Here is a 24,009-nt window from a genome sequence, read left to right as displayed (position 1 = left end):
GGGAGCTACGGATTCCAAGAAGTGAAGATGAGAAAAAAGAACATTCCACAATGGAGGCCATCCTGTGCAAAAGTACAGAGACAAGAAATCCAGGGTGTCCCAAAAGCCTTAGTGCAGTTTTAAACCATTAAATATTAAAACTGTGCAAAGGCTTTTGGGACAACCTGTATCATACCGTCTCTGGCCACAGCAAGCAAGTCACTTTGGAACATAGAGTGCCTGCAGAGAAGTAACGAGAAATCAAAATAAAATGAGAGTAAAGAATCATATCATGAAGAGCTTTAAATACCTCATAGAGGAGTTTCTAGAGACAACTGGAAGCCATTAAAGCGTCTTGAGCATGGGATGGATATAGTAAGACCTGCGCTTTAGGAATATCAATTTGACAGCTATGTGGAGGATACAAATTGGACTGCATGGTCTCCAAAGTCTTTCCAACTCTGGGATTCCATGATCTTTAAGGATTCATCCAGTTCTAAATCTTATGATCCTATATTTTACATTCAAATAATTTAGGGTTGATTCAGGCAATAAATTGATCAATTCATTGATTCAGTAAATATTGAGCATTTAGTAGGTTCAAGACCCCTGTGCCAGCTCTTCTGGAATATGCAAAGATGAATATGACAATCCTTGTTGTTAAGGGTATTTCCTTCTAGAAGGGAAGAAAATATGTATTCGTGAGGAACTGTTTTACCAGATAGTATGTAATGAATGCCTTAAGAACAAATTGCTGTAGGACCATGCTTCATATGAAGTAAAGATGAATTGCTCACAGAAGTCCAGAATATCAAATTTGGGAATGACCTTGGAGGTTACCTATTCCAACCCATGTCTGAACAAGAATCCTTTCAACAACATCCCTGGAGGTAGTCATCCACACTGTGCTTGAACACCTCCAGTGATGAGAAACTCATTACCTCCAAAGCTATAACATGCCATTTACTGACATCTCTAATAGTTCAATTCAGTTAAGAAGTTATATTCAAAAAGCATTCACTATGTTTTTATTTATATGAGGCCAAATATGTCTCTCTGTAACTTCCACCGATTACTCCTGGTTCTGCCTTCCCAGGACCAAACAGAATACAACTCATCCCTCTTCCACAGGATAGCCCTTTAAATACTTGGAGACAGCTATTATATCTTCTTTCCCCAAGTCTTTTCTTTCAACTCGACATCCTCAATTCTCTTAGCAGATCCTTGAATTCCTTCACCTTATTGATCACTCCCCTCTAGGTATATTTCAGTGAGCCAATGCTATCCATCTCTTCATCCAAGTAATTGATACTGGCAGCCCACTAGAGATGTCCTTCTAGGCTAACATCAGGATTATAATCACTACTCCCTGGGTATATTCATTCAACCACTTCCAAATCCACCTAACTGTCCTGTCATCCTGACTACCACAAGGATACCTTGACAGACTTTGTCATGTGGTTTGCTGAAATCTAGACTTACATTACCATTTCTATGGCATTCCCCTGACATAGTGATCTTAGTAACCCTGTCAGAAAAGGAAAAGAGATTAGTGCCTTGACTTGTTCTTAATGAACCCATATAGACTTGTACTGATCATCACTTCCCCTTCTCAGTACTCACTAACCATCCCTTTATTAATCCATTCTAGACTTTTGACAGAAATCAAACTAACTAGCCCACAGTCTGAATTATCTACCTTCTACCCTTTTTATTGGCACACTTGCCTGTCTCCAATCCCTACTATTCTCCTTGATTCCCCAAAGGCTCAGACCACATTCAGAACAAGCATCTTGGTAGAGTTCTCATTTGGGCTGGATGTTGAAGAACAGGTGTGTATTTTCATTTGGTGGAGATGGAGGAAGGGCATCTAAGAAGGAGACCAGTAGCATGAGCAAAAGACAAGAGTTGACAAAGGTCTTCTCAGAGAACAGGAGTTGTTTATTCTGGCTGGAGGATCTTGAAGACTTAAGGGAGCACTCGATTGGGGCCATTTTGTAGGATGCTTTGAATGACACTCTAAGGACTTTAAACTTCCATAGGCAATAGGGAGCAACATGATCAGAGTTGTACTTTAGGAAGATGACACTTGTAAAATATGAAGGACATATTAAAAAGAGGTGAGACTGAAGTCAGAGAGATCAGTTAAGTTATTACAATACTTCAGGTATAAATTAAGTTCTGAGCTAGATTAGTGATCATCTTAGGGGAATCACGGAGATATTATAGGAAGACGTGCTAAAGGAAAAATCGTTAGATACAAGTGACCACTTAGATGCGTGAGATAAAGAAAAGACAGGAATAAAAAAAATTAACATTTTAAGCTGATGGAACTGGGAATAGCCAAGTCAAGAGTTGGGATTTGGACTGAGAGAGGATGAAGGTGTTAAAGAGGGCAAGTCCATTTTGGGGTGCCAGCAGTACTTAGCATAAGTACTTAATAATAAGATGACTCTGAGATCTCCATGGCATTCACTCCACCAGTGCCAATCAATCCCCTTATGCCTTCTTATTCTGCATAGTCTTTGTCCAATTATTTCATGAATCATCGCCAATTAATCCATCCATAGCATTGGAAGGCACCTGACTTTCTTAATATTTGTGGCCTAACAGAATAGCATGCAGGCCATCCATTTCTTGAATATCAGCCTCACTACATGACAAACTCACAGCATATTCCAGTCATACATGACCTCCATGGAGCTTCTGACACTGAAGAGATCATGATTAATGTGCTGAGGCCTGTTTGTGCTCACTTTCCACTTCTCTGATACTACAAAAAGTTACTGTAAATATTTGGAGTATATAAGAATTTTCCTTTACAGTAAGGGAGTTCTTAGCCTATTCTGTGTCCTACATCTCTTTGACGTTCTGGTGAAATCTATAGACCCCTTCTCAGAAAAATAGCATTTATGTAATATTTTAAGGTTTCCAATGCTCTTTATAAAAATTGTATGGTTTGAGCCTCACAACAACCCTGGGAGGTAGGTACTATTATCGTGCCCATTTCACAGATGAGAAAACTGAGTCTGAGAGTAGTCAAGTGGCTTGTGCATTGTCACATAGCTAATAAGAGTCTGAGGTCAAATTTAAACTTGACTCTTCCTGACTTCAGACCCAATGTTCTATCCTCTGCACCACTTAGTGGTATAATGTTTGTAAATGTGTAAAATAAAATACATAGGATTAACAAGAAAATCACTTATACTAAAATGCCCTTATCATAATGTTAAAAAAAAAAAAAAGTTCACAGATCCCAGCTTAAGAATTCCCATAAAATTCTGAGGAAAAATGTTTATTTAGATTGACTGCTGACATAATTTGGGACAGTTATATATCTGCTCATTATCCTAGTGTTTCTGCTAGCTCTCTTTGAAGTTCTTAGCAGGTTGATTTTATTCCCTCCTTTGCAGGGGTCACAGTTTGTGCTGTGTAGTGAATCGAGAGCTTCTGCCGCTGACTAGCTGCGTGACTTAGCCTTTCACTGCGGCCAGGCATCTCTCTAAGGTCATAATAGGGAGTTTCTACCCTGGAAGCTAAGGAAATCACAAGTCTGAACACAAACAATGAAAACTTATAAAAGTAAAAATACACAATAATATTAACTGACATTTCTGTGTCGATTGTCAAGTACCTTGACCTAGTGACTAATTATAGCCTTAGAGGGTTGCATGAGGCTGGCAGAGATTAAATGACTCAATAAGATTTATATAGGTTCTATGTTTTGCGTAGATTATAATCCTCACAATAATCTTGTAAAGTAAGCCTTACAAGAACCATTATTCCAGTATTACAGATGAAGATACTGAAGAACAGAGAGTTTGGGAGCTTTTAAGTTTCATAGGTAGGATTTGAGGCCAGCGCTTCCTGATTTCAGTCCATCCCTCGCTCCATTACATCCCTCCACCTCTCTTGGCTGGTGGGACAGAAATTGTAGCTCTGTCATTGTGACTCCACTCATTACCCAGGGCCTAAGCAGGAGAGCACAGGAGCCTTCCTGAAGGTGCCAAAAAAAACAAACCCAAGGAGGTCACTTTAATTCAGAGTGCATTCTTCTTGCTAAATATAAAATGTCCTTCTTCGAAACAATGTTTGCTTCTGCACTGAGGTGTACCAGCAGATGTGTTTTGAAGCTCAGATGAGTTAACTCTAAGCTCTTCCAGGCCTCCTCCCTCTCTCTTCTCATAGAGCTTCAGGACTCTTAAGGAGTTCTGTAGTCAATTCTGAGGTTTATTTGAGGAAAAGATTTGCAAGAATGTGAGGGGTAGAACTTGTATTAGTCACGTTCATTTCATTATGAGGAAGAAAAGCAGGAAGCAGAAGACTGAAGGTATTTCCCTAGTCAAGTCAGAGGATTGGAACAGATTGCAGATACCCCACATGGACTATCCTTTGTATGGGAAGATGATTCTCCTGACCTTCCATCAATAGGATATGTGCTTCATGGTTAGAGTGTGGAGCTAATGAGATCAGGGTCACATGCTTGAGCCCTTTGTGAGCCCTTTCACTTTGGTCTAGTTAAAAAAAAGTTTATTAGGGTTAAGTGAGCATGCGTGTGCACGCACGTGCGCACACACACCCCACCCCATATATGGCTTGGGTCACTACATCATCAACCTTCCTCCCCTTATCCCTAGTTCCATGTGATTCACAGTATCAGGAAAGGGAAAGATTCAGATTTCCTACTTTACTTTAGGCTTTGTATTGTGAAAAAGCAAACTGAGTTGGGTTTTTTTTTTGGCGGGGGGGTTTGGATTCAGAATTAGTGAGCCAGGCCAGGAATTTTTTTTACATTTGGGAATCTCAGAATTACAAAAGCAAAACCAATCACTTATGAAGAAAATCACAGACCCTGTGTTCTCCAGGGTCCATGAAACGTTAGCCCTATTGCCATCTCGAATGTCTAATGTGATTGAACTCTAAATTCCTCAAGTTTATTACCTAAGAGCCCTCAAGATGAGGGGTGGGGGGACCTACAGAGAGTTGGAATAGTTATAGTTCAGTTTTTGTTCATTACATTCTACAACAGAGTGGTTTAATCCAAGGCTTTTGATTTTTGTCTAAATATAGCTAGCCAAAAAAAATTCAAACTATGAGGGGTAGATGAGATTTTAAGAGCTTTATAAACTGGAAAACATGTACAATCCTCCTAAGGTCCAACAGAGTAGCCCAATAATGCTGGCAGTAAGGGCCAAGGGGAACACCTGTGTTCCATGTCCTCAGCTTCCTGTGAGCCAGTGGGAGAAATGAACGAGTCACTGTGAAAACAAAGCTGTGTTGGTGTAAAAGACTTTGCAGTGGGGTTGTAGTCAATTTTAAAAGCTGCCTGTTTGTAAGTTGCACAAATAAATCAAATGAGATAATATATGCAAAGCTCTTTGCAATCCTTAAAGTGCTAAATGCTAAGTAATATTATTATTGTCAGATAGGAAGAAGTCATTTTATTAAGAGCAAATTATTTGTTGAACTTGTAATCACCTCTATTAGAATTTTATCATTATAAGGCTCAATACCATATTTTACTAGAGATCACACCCTTACAAATTAGAGATTGCAGGTATCGTACCCCATTTTATAGATGAGGAATGTGAGACTTAGGCTTATATAAGGTCACTCAGTTATTATCTGTAGGCTGGAGCCCAGAATCTATGTCTACTACTTCCAAGTTCAGGTCTCCTCCCACTACATGGAGATCTAGCAAAAGGAGTCTTGTCTTCTTCAGAGCTAATAATGAGCTGGAATGTTCTCTTCTGCATCTGAGTAAGGGAATCTAACAACATAATGAATATTCCAATATTTCTTCTCTTATTAAGTTAGTGAATAAAAAGTTTAGTTCAGAGGGAGTCACTTTTCTTCTCCCCCCCCCCAACATATCCTACCACTTTCTACCATATTAGTACATAGAACAAGGAAATAGCCCCTGGAGTTCCCCCACCAACAGTTCAACTAAAATCTAAGTTTAAAAGGTGAGGAATGGTCTCTTTGATTCCACTGGGTTCTGCTTCTTGCTTCTCTTCAGGCTTCCCTCCTGAATTCCTGGAGATAACACTTGATCTTTTTTAGATCCTGACACTAACTTTGGCCACTTTCCCATTGGAACTTTTCTTTGACCATGTTCGTTATACTGTATTTGTAGTACCTATATTGAAATTGTAGCTGCAGAGAATCATGGAAGGTAAAATGGATAATTTTGATTATATTAAATTAAGAAGTTTTTGTGCAAACGAAACCAATGCATCCTAAATTAAAAGGAAAGCAGGGAACTGGGAAATGAATTTTTACAGCAAGTTTCTCTAATTAAGGTCTCATTCCTCTGAACTCAGTTCTATAGAGAACTGAGCCAAATTTGTAAATATAAGAGCCATTCCCCAATTGATAAATGATCAAAGGATATGAACAGGCAGTTTTCAAAAAAAGAAATCAAGGCTATCAGTAGTCATATAAAAATGCTCTAAATCACTAATAATTAGAGGAATCAAAATTAAAACAACTCAGAGGTATGTCTTCACATTCATTAGATCGGCTAGGATGACAGAAAAGGAAAATGACAAATGCTGGAGGGAATGTAGGAAAATAGGTACACTAATGGTGTACATGAGTAAGGGAATCTAATAACATAATGAATACGGTGGAGCTGTGAACTAGTTCAACCATTCTGGAGAATAATTTGGATGTGCTCAAAGGGCTGTAAAATTATGCACACATTTGCTACTAGGGCTATTCCCCCAAAGAGATCAAAGGAAAAGGACCCACACATACAAAAATCTTTATAACAGCTCATTTTGTGGTGGAAAACAATTGAAAACTGAAGGGATGCCCATCAATTAGGGAATGGCTAAATGAGTGGTGGTATATGAATGTGATGGAATACTATTGTTGTGTAAGAAATGTTGAAGGAAATGACTGCTGAAGGACCTGGAAAGAGTTATATGAACTGTTACAAAGTGAAGTGAGCAGAACCAGGGGAACAATTTACACAGTAACAGCAATATGATAAAGATAACTGTGACAGATTTGGTAATTCTAATCAACACAATGACCCACCACAGTCCCAAAGTACTCTTGATGAATAATGCTATCCACCTCCCAATAGTGAACTGATGAACTCAGAGTGTAGATTGAAGCATATTTTTCTCTTTCTTTATTTTTCTTACTTTTTCCGCAACGTGGCTAATGTGGAAAAAGAAAATGTATCTGCAGTATTTATGTAGATATATTTCTTAGAAGCTAGCTTTTTTAGAAACTTATTCTTGTGCCCCGGTATCATTGCCATTGCTGCCCAACACTGAACACTGCCGATGTGCTAGGAAGGAACAAGGAAAAGAATTTACTTTGCTAGGAGATTTTTGTCTAAAAAGTAAATCTCAGAGAAATGTCTCTGAGCAGGGATCTGAAGGATTTACTGTTTAATCAAATTGTTCTTTGTCAGCATGCAACAAAGAAATGCTCCTGTTATATCCAAGTTCAATTTATACAAGTATTGTTCATTGTTGGCATGGAGAAAGAAACTTATTAAAAATGAAATGTCTCAATAGAACTTTAAAGTCTGCTTATATTTTTCATGTTCCTTTCCAATACATTTTCAGAGAAGAATGTTTATATTTTAGCATTCTTTTGTCATTTTTTGTAGCCCGGTAATGTTAATATATTTTCAACCAGATAGAAAATAGTACATGTGGAATAGAACTATTCATGAGACAAATACAGTAGAGCACAATACCATTCGATTTCACCTGTTGTAAATCACACAGTTGTCAACATCTGTTATCTTGTTCTACCTAACTGCCCCCCCCATCCCAACTGGGGAAGAAGATTGTGATGGATATACAGCTTCTAGCTAGTCTAGAAACACCATTCAGGACTGGAAACAGTGCAGGGCTATGACCGTTGAGAGTGACAAATGTTCATTGTTTAATATCTGTTTCTTATCTGATTATAATGTATTTCTCAAGTGAATCCCTCATTTATAGGAAAGCAGGTTCCTATCTGGGCACTTACTTAGCACATTGAAACTGGCACTCATAATTGGAATTATGCCTTACACTTTGGCACAGGCTTTGTGTTGAGGGGCAGGGAGTGTACAAGTGAGTTAAGATTTCACCCCATTTGTTTGATCAGTGCAGCAGTCCTCTAGAGTTTCATTTTTCATGGACCTTTGAAGAGAGGATTCAAACAGGGACTAGGATCAATACCCACATGTACAAGGACCAGTACATCTGTACTATACAGTCAAGTCGAACCCATTTGCTCCCTCAGTGAGAGAGAGAGAGAGAGAGAATATTCGTCAAGCATTTAACTTCTGGGACTCCTAAAAAAGCTTCTTACCTCCACCGTCTAGATACTTCCCAAACAGTATCAGAGCCCCAGATTCTAGCCCCAAGGTCACCTCCTAGCATAGAGCTAGAAGAACCTTTGTACCATTGGTTTTTCTTAGTACCTTTCTTTTCAGCACCCAGCTTACTTGTCCCAGATTCCTTCCTATTTATAGGCCTTGCTAACACTGCTCTGCCACTGCCTGAAATGCATTGCCTACTAAGGTCAACTCCTATTGTTTACCATAGTTGTTAGTGATTTCTCCTGAAGACTCTTCCAATGCAGTTATTCTACCTCATAAAGTGTATATACACACACAACAACAACAACAACAACAGCAACAGAATGTTTTTGCCCTGGCAAGCCCTGCTATAGGGGGCTCCCTAGTAGCTAGGTAGACCAAGTAGCATGACTTTGAGACACAGCCATCTACCTACATGTAATTCCTATTTGTATAAGATGTATAAGATGATAATCCTAGCCCATCATCAGTAGGACAAGAGCTCTGAGCTGGTAATGGGAAAGGATTTGTGCTAATCTCCCCATGCCTTTTCATGTAGTCTCCCCTCTGAGCAGGCATACAATGCTACGTGATGCCTGGTTAGAATTAGTGATTCATTCTATACTCGACACACTACCCTCAAAGTCTGTTGCTAAACACAGTTCTTTTCAACTATTTTGGATCCTCTCCTTCTCTGATGTTTCCCAGGTGCCCTCTTATCTCATGCTTTACTAAGAAGATAGCCATCTGATGTAAGCCTCTTCATTTCCAAGTGTCACCATACAGCTTTAATCCTTCCCTCCAGTTCCATTTATCCATACTTTAATTCAGCAAATATTTATTAAGCTTATATCCATTCAAAAAGCATTTATTAAATCATATGTCATACAAAAATTGGAATATTTAAGAAAATGGAAGAAAATGGAATCTGCAAATTACAGACTAGTAAGCTTGACTTAGACTGCTAGAAAAATTCTAGAACATAATGTAGAAATTTTGGTTAATGAGCATTTAGAAAAGGAAACAGCAATCATAATACAGTATGGCCTCATCTAGAACAGATCATGGCAGACTAACTTCATTTTCTATTTTGATAGGTTACTAGACTGGTAGGTCAGGGGAATGCCATAGCTATAGTTTACTTGGATTTTAACAAAATATTTGGCAGTCTTTGACATGCTGCTCTTGGGAGAAAGATGGAGAGATGTGGATTATAAAGACAATAATATATTTGGATATATTCAGTACCTTTCTGAATGACTGAAGAGAAGGTAGGCCTAAGAGGTCCAGGAACATTTGAATTGAGTGTCTGTACTTCATCCTGTCCTGCCTAACACTTTTATCAGTGACTTAACTATAGGTATAACCTGCATACTTGTCATACTTACAGATGACTCAAAGCTCAGAATCAGTGTGAGCTAATGTTATTGACAGTCATGACCCAGAAAAATTCTTGACATCTTAGAAATTGGGCCAAATCAAATAAGAAATTTAAGAGGAATAAATGTCAAGTCTCACTCTTGGTTCAAAAAATCAACTTCACAAGTACAAAATGGGGAGACTTTGCTAGACTACAGTACATCTGAAAGATATCTGGAGATTTTAATGGATTGTAAGCTTAGTATAAGTCACCAGTGGGATATGCCTGTCAAAACAAAGCAATACAATTTCAGGCTGCATTAGGAGAAACATAGCTCCTAGGTATATGGAGAAGATAGTTCATAGAGTCATAGATCTAGAGTTAGAAGTAATCTTAGAGATTATCTAGTACAACTGTCTCATTTTATAGTTGAGGAAAACTGAGGCCAAGAGAGGCAAAGTGGCTTGCCCAAGGTCCCTGGAAAAGCCAGGATTTCAGTACAGGTCCTCTGGCTCCAATCTTTCCACAGCACCACCCTGATTACTATAAAATAGGAATATTTAACCAAGTTTCTCTGAACTTAAATGTAATATTTGTTTTAATCAAATTTAGAAACCCCTCCTTCAAATGGGATTGAAAATCTAGGGGTCCTCAAATGCTCAGACTTTCTTTTGTGAAAACTTACACGACAAACCGCCTGAGGTACAAAAGACCCAGGCGCTTTTTAGTCTTCCTTTTGGTTCTCAAACAGTAGAATAATGCTGCCTATAAGATGGAGACAACATAGTAACCCAGAACTTTTGAAGAATAAATAGGAAAGTTAAAATTAGTTTTTTTTTCATTCTTCTTTAAAATCTTTTTCTTATTTTATTGCTATATTTGGTTTCTACATCTTATTAAACATTTCGGCTAATATATGTAATATTCCATACACATAGTCTTTCATCTCTTCATTTTTCTCAACTCTTCTTCAGAGTTCAGTTTTGGATTTTTATTGTTATTGTTCTTCCATTTACATTTTTGTGATCATTGTGTACATTGTTTTCTTCGTTCTTTTTACTTCCCTCTTCATAAGTCTTTATGTTTTTCTGTTTTTTTATAATCATTAGTCTTATAATATAGCAATATTCTATCACATTAATGTATCATAAGTTGTTTAGCTAATCCACACTAAATAGTCATGTTTCCAGTCACATTACTAGCATAATTCCAAATTATTTTCTAAGATGATTGGACTAATTTCTCGGTTCTACTAACAATGTATTAGTAGTATTCCTGTCTTCTCACAACCCCTCAAAAATTTACTATTTCCATTTTTTTATCTTTCCAAATTCAATGTATAAGGTAAAACCTTGAATTTTTATTTGCATTTCTTGTTTTTTAGTGATTTTGGAACTGTCTTTCATGTGGTTGTTATTAATTGTAATCTTCTTCTGAAAAATATTTGTCTCCTTGAACTATTTATCTACTGGGGAATGGCTCTTAATCTTGTATATTTGTGTTGGTTTACTATATATCTTGGATACCAAGACTTTGTCATAAAAATTTGAAGCAAATATTTTTCCCAGTCAACACTTTCCCTTTTTGTCCTAGTTACATTTATTCTGTTCATACAAAAACTTCTCAATTTCTTGTAATTAAAATTATCTATTTTATCTTTGTGAACTCCCATAACCGTTTTTAAGGTTAAGAATTCTCCCCTTAACCATAGTTGTGAAATTCTCTTCTAGTCTTTTAAAAAATCATATGTCCATGTACATTTAGATCACAAATCCATTTTGAATTTATTGTGGTATTATTTGTGGTATTTATTGTGGTATAAGGTATTGATCAGAACCTAATTTCTGTCAAAAAACATTTTTCCAATTTTTCTAGCAGTTTTTGTTAGATAAGGAGTTCTTTTCCATAAAGCTTATTATATTCTTGAATTTATTGAACATGAATTATATAGTTTAATTTTTCTCATTCTTTCTTGTCAAGTCCATTCCAATGGCCTTTTAAAATTTTTAACCATTACTAAATAGTTTTGATGATTGCTGCTTTGTAATACAATTTAAGGTCTAGAAGTACTACTTCCCTTTCATTCCATACTTTAAAAAAATTTTCCTTGAGATTCTAGACCTTTTGTTCCTCCAAATAAATTTTGACATTGTTTTGTCTAGCTCTATAAAGCATCTCTTTGACCTTGATTGGTTTAGAACTAAATCTGTAAATTAAATTACTTATCATTATTTTATTATGTTAGTGTGGCCTTACTATATACAATGACTACCCCTCCAATTTATATTTTTTAATTATTTCTTTAAACTGTGTTTTGTGGTTTTCGTTATATGTCTTTGTGTATCTTGGTAGATTGACTCCCACATATATTCAGCATTTTGTAATTTTGTTGAATGGGATTTCTTTTTTTGTTGTTTCCTCCTGTATTTTGTTTTTACTACTGAAAAAGGCCAATAATTTTTGACATATATTTTGTATTCTCCTATTCTACTGAAGCTATTAATTTTTTCCACTTAGTCTCTTTATTGATTCTTAGGGTTTTTCTAGGCAAACCATTGGGTTATCTACAAATAGGGATACTTTTGTCTCTGCTAGTCTTTAGGCTTTAAATTTCTTTTTCTTCTCTTACTGCTATCCCTAGAATTTCTAGAATTATGTCAAATAATCATGACAAAATGGAGGCATCCTAGTTGTATTGCTGTTATTTTAGATCCTTTTTATAGGAGATAAAATATTTTAAAATAAGTAGGTCTAGTCCCTTCCACCTTTACTGTACTCCCAGCAACCTCATAATAAACACACACACACACACACACACACACACACACACACACACACACACACACACTTTGGAGCTTTAATAATGACCAGGGGCAGCTAGGTGACGCTGCAGTGGATACAGTGCCAGGGCTAGAGTAAGGAAGACTCATCCTCTTGAGTTCAAATCTGACCTCAGACACTTACTAGTGGTGTGACCCTGGACTTAACTCTGTTTACCTCAGTTTCCTCATCTGTAAAATGAGCTGAAGAAGGAAATGACAAACCACTCCAGTATTTTTGCCAAGAAAACCCTAAATGGGATCACTCAGAGTCAGATATGACTGAACAACAACAGTGCTGACCAAGAAATAAATTTAATGCTTTTTTTCGGCTTAGACCATATGGTACTAGGATCAAAATATATGGTAATAGCCCACCACTGCAAATTATGGGCTGTTCCATTGGGTTTTAGTTTCACTCTCCTCAGCCTTGGTCAGAGCACATCTACAATATCAAGTTCATCCCTAGGCCCCACATTTTAGGAAGGACATTGATAAGCTGGAAAACTTTCAGAAGAGGCAAACACAATGGTGAATCACTTAATGAACATTTATTAAGTGCATCCAGTGTGTCAGGCACTATGTGAGATGCTAAGGTAAGGATACAAGAAACTCACATTTTGCTAAGAGGGCATGATGTGTTTACAGGCAGCAATGAATAGAGGCCATATATAAAATTACATAGAGTTGGTGGGAGTGGGGGCATGGCCTAAATTTAGATGGGATCAAGAAAGACTTCCAGAAAGAAGTGGTGCTTAAGTTCTGGCTTTAAGGGAGCTAGGCATTTCAAGAGGCTTTACATGCTAAATAGAAAAGCTTATATTTTATTGTAAAGAAAAGGCAATGCAGAGCCACCAAGCAGAGTATTTGCCTTTGACACAAATGAGGATGTTATGAGGAAGAATTTGAGGAAAAATAATTATCTGTTTTAGATGATGAGTTTGAAGTACCTATAGAAAAGTCAGGTATAAGTGTCCAACAGGAAGTTGGACATGTGACAGCAGAGTTAGGGAGAAATGTGGGAGTGAGATATGTAGATTTGGAAATGAACTGTATGAAGATGATAGTTGAATTTGTGGAAGCAAATGAGATTACCTATTCAAAGAGAATATAAAAAGAGAAGAGGAGAGAGCCCATGATAGAACCCTAGCATATTTCCATGAATACAGGATGGGTTGTGGGAGATGCTCCTGCATGGAAGACTGAGAAGGGTCAGATAGACATTTGGTAGGAGAGCAGTTTTATGAAAACCCAAGGTGGAAAGAAGATCCAGAAGATCCAGTAATGGCAAACACTGCAGAGAAGTCAAAAGAGATAAGGACTGAGAAAAAGCTCTTAGACTTTGCAATAGAGATCACAGTAATCTTAGAGCAGTTTTGGACAAAAGCCAAATTGTAAGGGGTGGAGGGAGTGGGAAGTTAGAAAGTTGGAGACAAGTGTAGATGGCTTTTCCTAGGAATTTGACTGTGAAAAGAAGAGACATAAGACAGTATCCTGAGAGGTTAGTAAGGTCAAAGTATGGTGTTTTGTTTGTTTGTAGGCAGCAGGGAATAAGGCACTAGATGAAAAGTTTGAAAAGTAGGAGTAATGAGGGGATGATCAAAGGGACCAGTTCCCAGAGTAGACAGGAGGGAATAAGATCAAAGACATAAGTAGAAAAGTGGACATGGTCAAGGAGAGGGTCATATCTCATCCTCCTAAACTGAAGAAAAGGAGGAGAGGAGCAGATATGGTACTGCAGTTGTTTGAGGAATGAAATGGGAAAGGAGAAGGCATTCACTATGTATGACCTCAGTTTCTTCTTTTTGAAGATTGAGGCAAAGTCCTCAGCTAAGAGGGAGTGGGAATGGGGTGTTATAGGTAGCTTGAAGAGAGAAGGCTTAAAACAGCTACTTTAGTGGATGTGTCAGAGGATTGGTATGCTGCAGAAAGGGCTAAGTGGAATAGTGGCTGGAGTAAATTTGGAATAGACTCAGCACAGCTGTGTGACTTCCTCCAGTCAAGTTCAGCAGGCATGGCAAATACAGGCTTTACATTAAAAAATTTCTTTACCATTACTCCCCTAAAGATCTGTGATTTTTATCAACCTAAGAAATTCTGTCCACCACCCAACCAACTGTCTTTGTAGAGCTCTCGAGTTAGAGGCCTGGGTTCACATGCCAACCATGCCCCTTCCTTTGTGACTTTAGGCAAGTCACTTAGACACATAGAAAGGTTAAGTGGGTTAGCCATGGTCTCACATCTAGGAAGGTTTAGAGATGGAGTTGAACCCAGGTCTTCCTAGCACTCTATCCACTGTACTGCATTGCTTAATTATCAGAGTAATCCCAAAGTACAATGGACTGCCCTCAGAAGTAGGGGTGGGGGATTCCCTGTCCCTTGGAGATCTTCACCCAGAAGCTAGACACCCACTTAATAGGACAACTTGTTATAGAGGTGATTCTTGTTCAAATAGAAATTGGCTTGATGGTTTCTGAGCCATCTAAAGTATCTTCTGACCCTTGAGTTATTGTGATTCTGGGATGCCATTGACGTAAAGGTACCAGTAAGGCATTTAGGTTAAGATGTTCAAGTGGGCCAGTTTGAAATGTGAATCTGGAGTTCAGGAGAGAAGTTGATATAGAGAAACAGAATTAGGAACTCTCTGCCTAGAGGGGATAGGTGAAGGTATAGAAATCACCAAACAATAAACAGTTGAATCCAATATTCTCTCTACTTTTCAGCCAACTCTGTGGCTCTAAAGAGATTTCTCCTGGAATATCATTTATACAAGCCTGCCTTTTGTCTTCTCCCATCTTCATCTAAGATGCTCTGTGTGCATGTGAATTAGATGTTTCTTCCTCCTCCTGTATCACATGAGGGACCATGATGTTGGGATCTAAATGTGGTGACTCTCGTGTCATTGTTGGAAAGGAGAGTTTATTACAACCTTTATAGAGACTTTCCTTTTTTTGGTCTCTTTGTTGTCTTTCATCCAGTTTCCCCCTAAAATGCCCTCAGAATCATTTTGCTTACTTGGATCGCTCACCAAGTTTGTGGTAAACTGGATTTTTTCCTTCTAATTCTTTTCACTATTGTATGAGGCCATACTGCTGATAATTTTCCACTATCCTGCCCTCTTCTCAGAGTAGAATTACATTTTTTCTGACCTAGAGGTAGCTGGTGGCTACAGTGGACAAAGGGCTGGACCTGGATGCAGGAAATCCTGCATTCAAATCTTGTCTCAGACACTTACTAGCCACGCGATGCTGGGCAAGTCACTTAACCTCTGTGTGCCTCAGTTTCCTCAGTTGTAAAATGAAGATAATAATAGTGCCCACCTCCCAGAGTTGTTGTGAGGTTCACGTGAGATAATATTTGTAAAAATTGCTTAGCACAGTGCCTGGCATGTAGTAGACATTATGTAAACATTTATTCCCTCCCTTCCTTCCCCTTCTGTACCTTTCAGCCTGAAACTATGAAAAGTAGTCAGCTTGCCCTCTTCCGTACAAAAGGTATGATTCAGTGTACCAAACGGCTGGTATATTTTTTTCAACAAGTTCCCATAGCAGCTGTCATTTTCCAGCATGAGGTATATCAGACCAAAAACTGCCCTGATTTATTATTCAGATTTTCAGTGAATGGGGGTGAAAAAGGCAAGGGAGCAGAGGGGGCACTTCTAGAGTGCTAGTACCCCCGGTGAGGACATCGACTCAATACTGAATGGCATTTCAAGATAAGAAGGCTGGGAGGTGTTTTGATCAATTGGGAGTCATTTTAAATGCTTAAACTAAATGCATATATTGTTAGTATGATTAGATAAACAGGCTGATTGCCATCATTGACAGCTTCACCTTTTGTATATGGTGGATTTTATTAAAAAGCTAACATCTTTTCCATTATAGAACTTGCCTTCCTGAATGAAGCATCGAGCATGTTTCCTGTTTATTCAATGATTTATTGTAACATCATAAACTCCCTGCACCCTGCTTGGCATTCTTAATGAATTTTTAATGAAACTCACTCGATGTTTGTTTGGCAGCAGCTTCAATGCTAAACATTGAGTGTTATTATCATTTTCCCAACTTTCCCAACTCAGTTTGGATTTCAGATTTTATTTGACTTTTAGAGATGTAACTTCTAACACAGAGAACACTTTGGCAAGTTCACCTGCCTACCGTGGTTCTTTGCAAGATTGTTGAAATTTTCCATGTTGCAATACATATGGAGCCTTGGGAAATTCCAATTCCTTTTGGAGAAGAATGGAAACAGTGCTGTAACTAAGAATTGTCACACCTAGGACAAAGTCAGTTAGCAGTGCAGGAGCAAGAGCAGCCCAGAGGACCATTTCACAGCAGATTCAGTCCCCCAGAAGAAGTTCCCTTTACCATCAGGGTTGGGAAAAAGGCAGGTCCTGAAAGCCATGAATATGGGACCCTGGGGTGGCTTGAAGGGAAGTTGCATTCTGGGCATGGGTAGGTAGAAACCTACGTGGAGATGATGTCTGTCATTGAGGCAGGAAGAGGAAGTGCTCCCTCCCATACCGTTGCCCTGGGCATGGCCTCATTTACCCAGACTAGTTGTCTCTCTGAGTGGAAGTCAAGATTAAGTCAAGTCTTAATAAAATAGATCAAGATGAAAGTGTATCTTCCTTTGAATTTCCAACAGAGCTGTGCACCATGGATTGTGGTAACCATGGAGTATGCTCCAGGGGGATTTGCCAGTGTGAAGAAGGTTGGGTAGGACCCACCTGTGAAGAGCGCACTTGCCCTTCTCACTGTGCTGAGCATGGGCACTGCAGAGATGGAAAGTGTGAGTGCAGCCCAGGATGGGAAGGAGACCACTGTACTATTGGTAAGTGCCATGATACTTTAGGACACAATAAATCAACCTCGCTAATTAAATATCAGTCCCATGGAAAGTTTTAAGGGCATGGGTGTTGCCTAGCAAAAGGATAAGAGTCCTGTGCGTTAATACTCCCATTTTGCATATTCTCCGTGATACTTGGGAAGAATATTTCTTATCTCAGTGTTTCACCACTCCTGGTAGTCCCTCTTTTTAAAGTGTTTGGTGTTCTTCACATGTCTTAATCAGTAGGACTATGCCTTTTGTTAGGAAAGTAAAATGTCCTCACCTTTTTCCTTCATTTTGAAAAACCGAGGGTATTTCATTGGCTAGGGCTGCTTTAACAGGTAAGTGTACATATTGATGTGTTCCCTTTATTATAAATGAAATTTGGTCTAGACCCTCCATCAATGGGAAACTTGTTTGCATTGTTTTTCAAGTAGGGAGAATGGTTTGTCCTAAATCCCTTAACACACACACACATACACACACACACACACACATACACACACTCACTCTATATATGTGTGTATATAACATCTTAAACTTAGTTTCTAATCTACTAAAGGTATAGTAACTCTTGTCTATGGATGACTGTAGAAAACATTTAGTATTGATTAAAATAGTGAATAGGGGTGAGATTTAAATCCCGATGATAACCAAAGTTGTTTTCACAAATATTCCCTCCTAAAGCTATCACCAAAAAGAAGCCTAAGCTGGTCTTTTTTCCCAGAAGATATAACAAAGATGACATTTTTAATGAAATATGACATTTTGAAGTAGCCTAGTTGGGTTTCTTTCCTAAATGCCATTCATCTCTTCCTTCCCCCACCCCACATACAGCCCAGCATCAGCACCCACGGGTGACAAGTCAGCATTTCAGCACTTCACAGTTTACAATTCTCCTACAAGGCAACAGATGGCAAACCATTAAAACACACACACACACACATCATTGGTTTCTCGGAAATTTATTCAACCATTCTTCTTTTTTGTTTTTTCCTGCTTTAGCTCACTACTTAGATGCTGTCCGAGGTAAGATTTTCTCGCCAGCATTGTAACAGAAAACATGCATGTACCTTTCACTTGTAGCAATCTGTGATGTTTCTGGGCTCAAGCTGTGATAGATTGAGTGAGACACACAAAAAAGGAATTTGAATTTTCCAAGATTAAAAAGACATTCATTTGCCATAGCAAATAGTGGGCTGATAGGCAGTGTAAGGGCCCCATCTCTGGATTTGCCATTCTTCTTTGGTTGAGTGAGAGAGAGACTCAGATGTGAATAGCAAGGGAAAGACTCAAAGATCTAGGTTTAAGTAGATCTTAAGATCCTTTCTCAATGATATGAATGTGACCAGCCCAAGTTTATATACTCTGCTGCCCAGTCAGAGCATTCCCCACCTCCCAAATGTCCAGTGTTCTGTCCCTTAAGAGGACATAAAGAAACATTCTATGGTGTAGTAGGTCAAAGAGCAGTCTCCCTGACATCAACATTAGAATGCTAAGGATGACACTTAAAATATCCAGAGTATCCCTTTAAAAATTTGTTATAGTTTTCTCATCCATGAAGGTATCTAAACACTTTTAAAATGTGTATGTTTTCAATCTGCATCACCTTTTGGGAGTACTGCATTTTCACCTAGCAACCAACTACCTTTTTTTATTTTTTCTGTCTTTCTTAAAGGAAGATTTGTCTTCCTTTGTCCCCAGTGGTTACTTGAAAGGATGTTTGAAGGTGGTTCCTGTGTTGCTTCTACTGACCATAATACCTAGGGACTTCTTTATCCTTTTATGCTCTTATATTTTCTTCTGTGGACAGACCAATGTTAAGTTGTTGAAGACTAAAATATACAGGATGGCAGTAGTGGTTGGACTATCTCCAAAAATAATTCAGACTCATTCTCATGTTGTGAGAAGACAGGGAAAAATTTCCACCAGCAGTAAGACGCTATTTATTCCTCCCTCCCATTTGCCTTCTTCCCAAGAAAGCACATTTGGGCTCCTAAGATAGAAGAACATTCCTAGCTGACATCTTGGTAGGAAAAGAGAGGGAGTCTACCTGTGGAACAAAGAGATCATTCCTGGAGAACAAACGCCACATAAAAAGATGCTCCTTGGGGAGTTTCGTGGCTAACATTGGAAAGGAGTGATGACAAAGATGTTCACATTTGACTCTGGTTATCCCATTCAGCTATGAGTATTAAAATTAGATATTCTTTCAGCATATAATGACTCCTTGAGCACCAGCTCTGTGTATAAATAACATTATGCTAGATGCTCAGTAGCATGCCCAAGAGGTAGAAGACACAAATCTCCCTACAAGTAACTGGCAATCTTGTTGGAGAGATGAGGCGAAGGGCCATGAAACAAGAGTCACACGATTCCAAGGCAACATCCAAAGAAGTATTGTGTGCGCACTTGATCTAGACAGTATACCAAAGGGTTGAAGCCACACAAAGAAAGGAAACGGCTGGGGATGGGTAAGTCACAGGAGGGCGGTATCTGTTGAGAGCAGAGACTGCCTTTTTTCCAACATATTAACCATAACCAGACTTCACATCATTGATCCAATTTTGATTGAAATGAGAAGATGAGTTTTCAAAAAGAAAGTAAAAAGCCTGTTTTTGCTCCTGCCACAGTTTTCATCCAATTTGAATCATATATTGGGAATTGGGGGTAGCATTAATAATGCTTAATTGGATCTCCAAGGGAAAGTACTGCAGAGTAAGGAATAACAAGTTCCCTGGGAAGGTTTTGCAAGTGAGCAAGATACTCTTCCTTTTATTCAATACTTCATTTTAATGGAGCCCACATGATAAGCCATATCCCCACAGGCAGATAGATCATTGTTGGCCAGTCCAATTCAGACATCTTGGTTATTGTTTCCCTCTGCTCTTTTTCCAGATGGTTGCCCAGGGCTGTGCTTTGGAAATGGGAGATGTACCCTGGATCAGAATGGTTGGCACTGTGTGTGTCAGGTGGGCTGGAGTGGTTCAGGATGCAACATTGTCATGGAAATGGTCTGTGGAGACAGCCTGGACAATGATGGAGGTATTTTATTTTTCTGTCTCACTACCTTAAGGTTTGTAAGGGAAAAGACCAATAGTAACAGTAACATAACAGCACGATCGTGTCCAATCTGACCAAGGGTAGGAGCCAGTATCATTGACAAAGGGCTGAAGTAGAGGATTTTTTTTTCAGAATTGTAATAGCTGATTCACTTGTACTGAATAGAAGTGCCAAGTGTTTGTGTTATTCATCCATGTCTTCATCTGTATGCAGAATCTGTTCTGTTTTATTTTTCTAGATAGTTTTGCTTTTTGGAGAAGAAATTGCCAAAGCAGTAGAGCTAAAATAAAACCACAAACAAATAAGGCCCATCTTGAACACCCAGTATTAGCAAACACAGGTTGCTCAGATACAGGTTGAACTAGATGGCTTCTGAGAGTCTGGGATTCAAACTGCAGGCCTTCCAGACCCCTGTATCCAGGAGTGTAATCGAGGCAGCTCAAACCAACTTCTGAGAGCTGATTGTCACATTTTCAGTGCTAGCATTTACACTTCTGAAATGGACAAATGCTACAAGTCAGAGCTTGATTTATTGTTTTGTTGATTGTCGGGACTTAAGAAACAGATGAAGAAAATGATGATGCTGATTAATCTTGTAAGTGTGTTGTGCATTTTTGGAGAGCTGCTTGTTAAACATTTACTAGCACACCACTGCCCTGCATCCTACTGTCACTGAATTGTAATTCATAAACATCTCAACCCATCTAATCAATACTGGCCATACAGAAGACCTGCAGAAAGCATGGCTTGCACAAGCAAAAGTCTTTTGTTTATAGCAATCAACTATAGTTGACAAACTCCTTGGTTCCCTTGTTTTTACATTATAAAAAAAAATGGCACTAAGATAGCATTTTTTATACAAAGAATCCTAGGATCATAGACCTAGAAAAGAGATTCTTAATCTGCATTCTCCCAATGGGTCCAAGGATAGATTTCAGGAGGTTCATGAATTTGTTTGGGGAAAAAACTACATCTTTATTTTCACTATCTTCTAACCGAAATTTAGCATTTCCTTCAATGTATGTTGACAACAAAACATTATTCTGAGAAGGGCTCCATGGACTTCATTGGACTATTGAAGGGATCCATGATTCAAAAAGGTAAAGAATCCCTGATCTTGTTATTGGAGGGGCCTTGGAGGCATCTCATCCAACCCCTTCATTTTCCAGATGAGGAACCTGAGACCCAGAGAATGGAAGGGACTTGCCTAGGGGCACACAGCTAATGTGTGTGAGTTAGAATTTGGACCCAGGTCTCCCTGAGTCCAAATTCAGCACACTAGCCTCTATATCAAAAAGATCAAATGAAAATAATCTGGATTCTATTGTCTTTATCACGAAAGCATTTTTCTCCACTTCCAGTTGACTAGAGCATTTTCCTGTGTCTCTAAGTTGTAATACTTTAGGCCTTTCAAAGAACACAATTTGAATTGTAATATGTATGCAGTTCATGGATTTTTCTTTCTTCATGCCGGCTCAGATGGCAGTAGGTGAATCTCTGACAAGCAGCACATGATCTCAGGGCCTTGCTTTGGCCATTCCAGGTCTAGTGGAACAGAAACTGAGCAGGATCATTTACTACGGTAGCCACTAAGCCTTATACCAGCCCCCAGGGCTATTCATGGTAGGTAGTAATAAAGGAAATCCTGGCAATTTCTCCTTACATTTCATGCTCCAAGGAGCATGACATTCACAAAGAACTTGGCTATTTGAATTCCTCCAAATAATAACATTAAAATGAAATACTTTGTTCAGTTTGGCTTCCCTCACCTTCTGCATCTGCCTTGGAGATTATCTTCACTGTCATTTAACCCGGGATAGAAATATTCAATAAGATAAGGGAATAATGGTAGATTTAGCATCAAACAAGGTGTAGGAATTTCCTTTTTTGCCATGTAACTTTAAAAGGTTATTAAACCTAATATGTATAAGTAATATGGATTCTGGAGTGAGTTTGAGAAAGTAAAACATTCTCTGAAAATGAATTACTACACATTTGAGGAAGGATTTGATCTTTGATCTCAGATCTTTCAGACTCCAAATCTCTTGCCCTATTCACTTGATTCTATATTAGGAACAACTATTTAATTAGCATGGGTGAGCATCATATCCCAAGGGACTGTGTTTTTTCCACTTGATTCTTCCCTGTCTCGAAACCTTAGAGCTATTCTTTGGATAATGGACCCAAAAGGTCACAGAAGCACAGAATTTGAAAGTTGGAAGAGAGCTCAGTGGCGGACTGGTCCATCTCCTACCTGAAATGAATCCCCACTCTATGATCTTCGTGGCAAACGATCAACCGTCGTCTCCTTGAATGCTTCTGGTGAAGGAAATAATTGGACTAGATAGCTTCTGAGCTCCCTTCCAAAACTGGGTGTCTTATCCTGTGTGTCACCTTAGATAAGTCACTTCCCCTCCCTAGAGGAAGTCATCTGTGAAATGAGAGTATTAGAATAAATGACCTCTGAAGTTCTTCCAGCTCTCGATCTGTGACCTCCTGAGGCAGCCTGTTCTGCTCTGGGCCACCTCTCGTTGTTAGGCAATCTTTCCTGATGAAAGGACTAGATTTGCCTCTTCTACCCATAGCTTGTAGTTCTGTCCTCTGGGTCCAAATAAGTCTGTGCGAAAGAACTCTGCACTTGGTGTGAGAAAGCAAGGGCCCCAGTGCTATTTTCACTGGCACCTGTGCAGTTTTGGAGAAGTCCATCATGAGTAGGCTGACATTTGTGCTAGCCGTTGCAGGGAAAGGCAAGGCCTGATGGTTCATCATCAGTGCACTAGGCACTGGAATTTGAGTCTCACGAAAGCTCTCGAAAGTAGGTAGTGCAAGTAAAGTTATCCTCAATTTGCCAGATGATGAAAAGGAAGCAAAATGATGTATCTAGATGCACTCAAGAGATCTCACGGTTGAACTGAAGAAACCAACAAAATTATGAATAAAATCAAATAACACTTAGAAAACGATATATAATTTATCAGCATATAATGTTTAAACAATAACTCAATTATTTCATCTACAAACCTGGGAGAGTAATACTGGTCCTACCTACCACCCAGAAATGTTGTGAGGATCATGGAGGTGTGAGGTTTTGAAAGAGCAAAAATATCATTGAGATGTGAAGTTTAGCAATGAAATTTCCCTTAATCTTTATCTGCAGTGATGCCCTCTCTCCTGAAAGTCATCATCACCTTGGAAGCCAGCAGTGATATCCAGTCTTCCTGTGTAGCAATTATACACCATTTTACACCACTGTGATTCGGTCACCTGGGCTTATAGCCAGCATTTATTAAGCTCCTACTATGTGCCAGGCAATGTGCTAAGCACTAGGGATACACAGAGAGGCAGAAACGTGGTCCCTGCCCTTAAGGAGCTCACAGTCTAATGGAAGAGAAAACATGCAGACAAGCTATAGGCAGGATAAATGTGAGATATTCTCAGAGGGAAGGCACTTGCATTAAGGGGAGCTGGGAAAAATCTTCTTGCAGAAAGTGGGATTTTAGCTGGACCTTGAAGGAAGCCAGAAGACAGAAATGGTGAGGAGGAAAATTCTAGGCATAAGGAAAGCCAGGGAAATGCCCAGAATCAAGACTTAAAGAGTGTCTTTTGCAAGGAAAAGCAAAGAAGTCAGTGTCACTAGATCACAG

The 24,009-nt window shown here is 38.8% G+C and overlaps 1 protein-coding gene across 1 annotated transcript in view; it reads left to right on the top strand.

Annotated features, from left to right (window-relative positions):
* The window catches only part of TENM1 (teneurin transmembrane protein 1), a 540,368-nt gene that overhangs the window by 355,440 nt on the left and 160,919 nt on the right, over window positions 1-24,009 (top strand). The window contains exons 11-12 of the mRNA XM_027838584.1: window positions 17,120-17,305; window positions 20,201-20,347. Of these exons, the coding sequence (XP_027694385.1) occupies window positions 17,120-17,305; window positions 20,201-20,347 (333 nt within the window). The remainder of the gene's footprint in view (window positions 1-17,119; window positions 17,306-20,200; window positions 20,348-24,009) is intronic.

Source organism: Vombatus ursinus, unplaced genomic scaffold, assembly GCF_900497805.2.
Source record: "Vombatus ursinus unplaced genomic scaffold, bare-nosed wombat genome assembly UNPS02004596.1, whole genome shotgun sequence".
NCBI lineage: Eukaryota > Metazoa > Chordata > Mammalia > Diprotodontia > Vombatidae > Vombatus > Vombatus ursinus.
The sequence above is the reverse complement of the archived record's forward strand: the minus strand, read 5'-3'. Positions and strand labels throughout refer to the sequence as shown.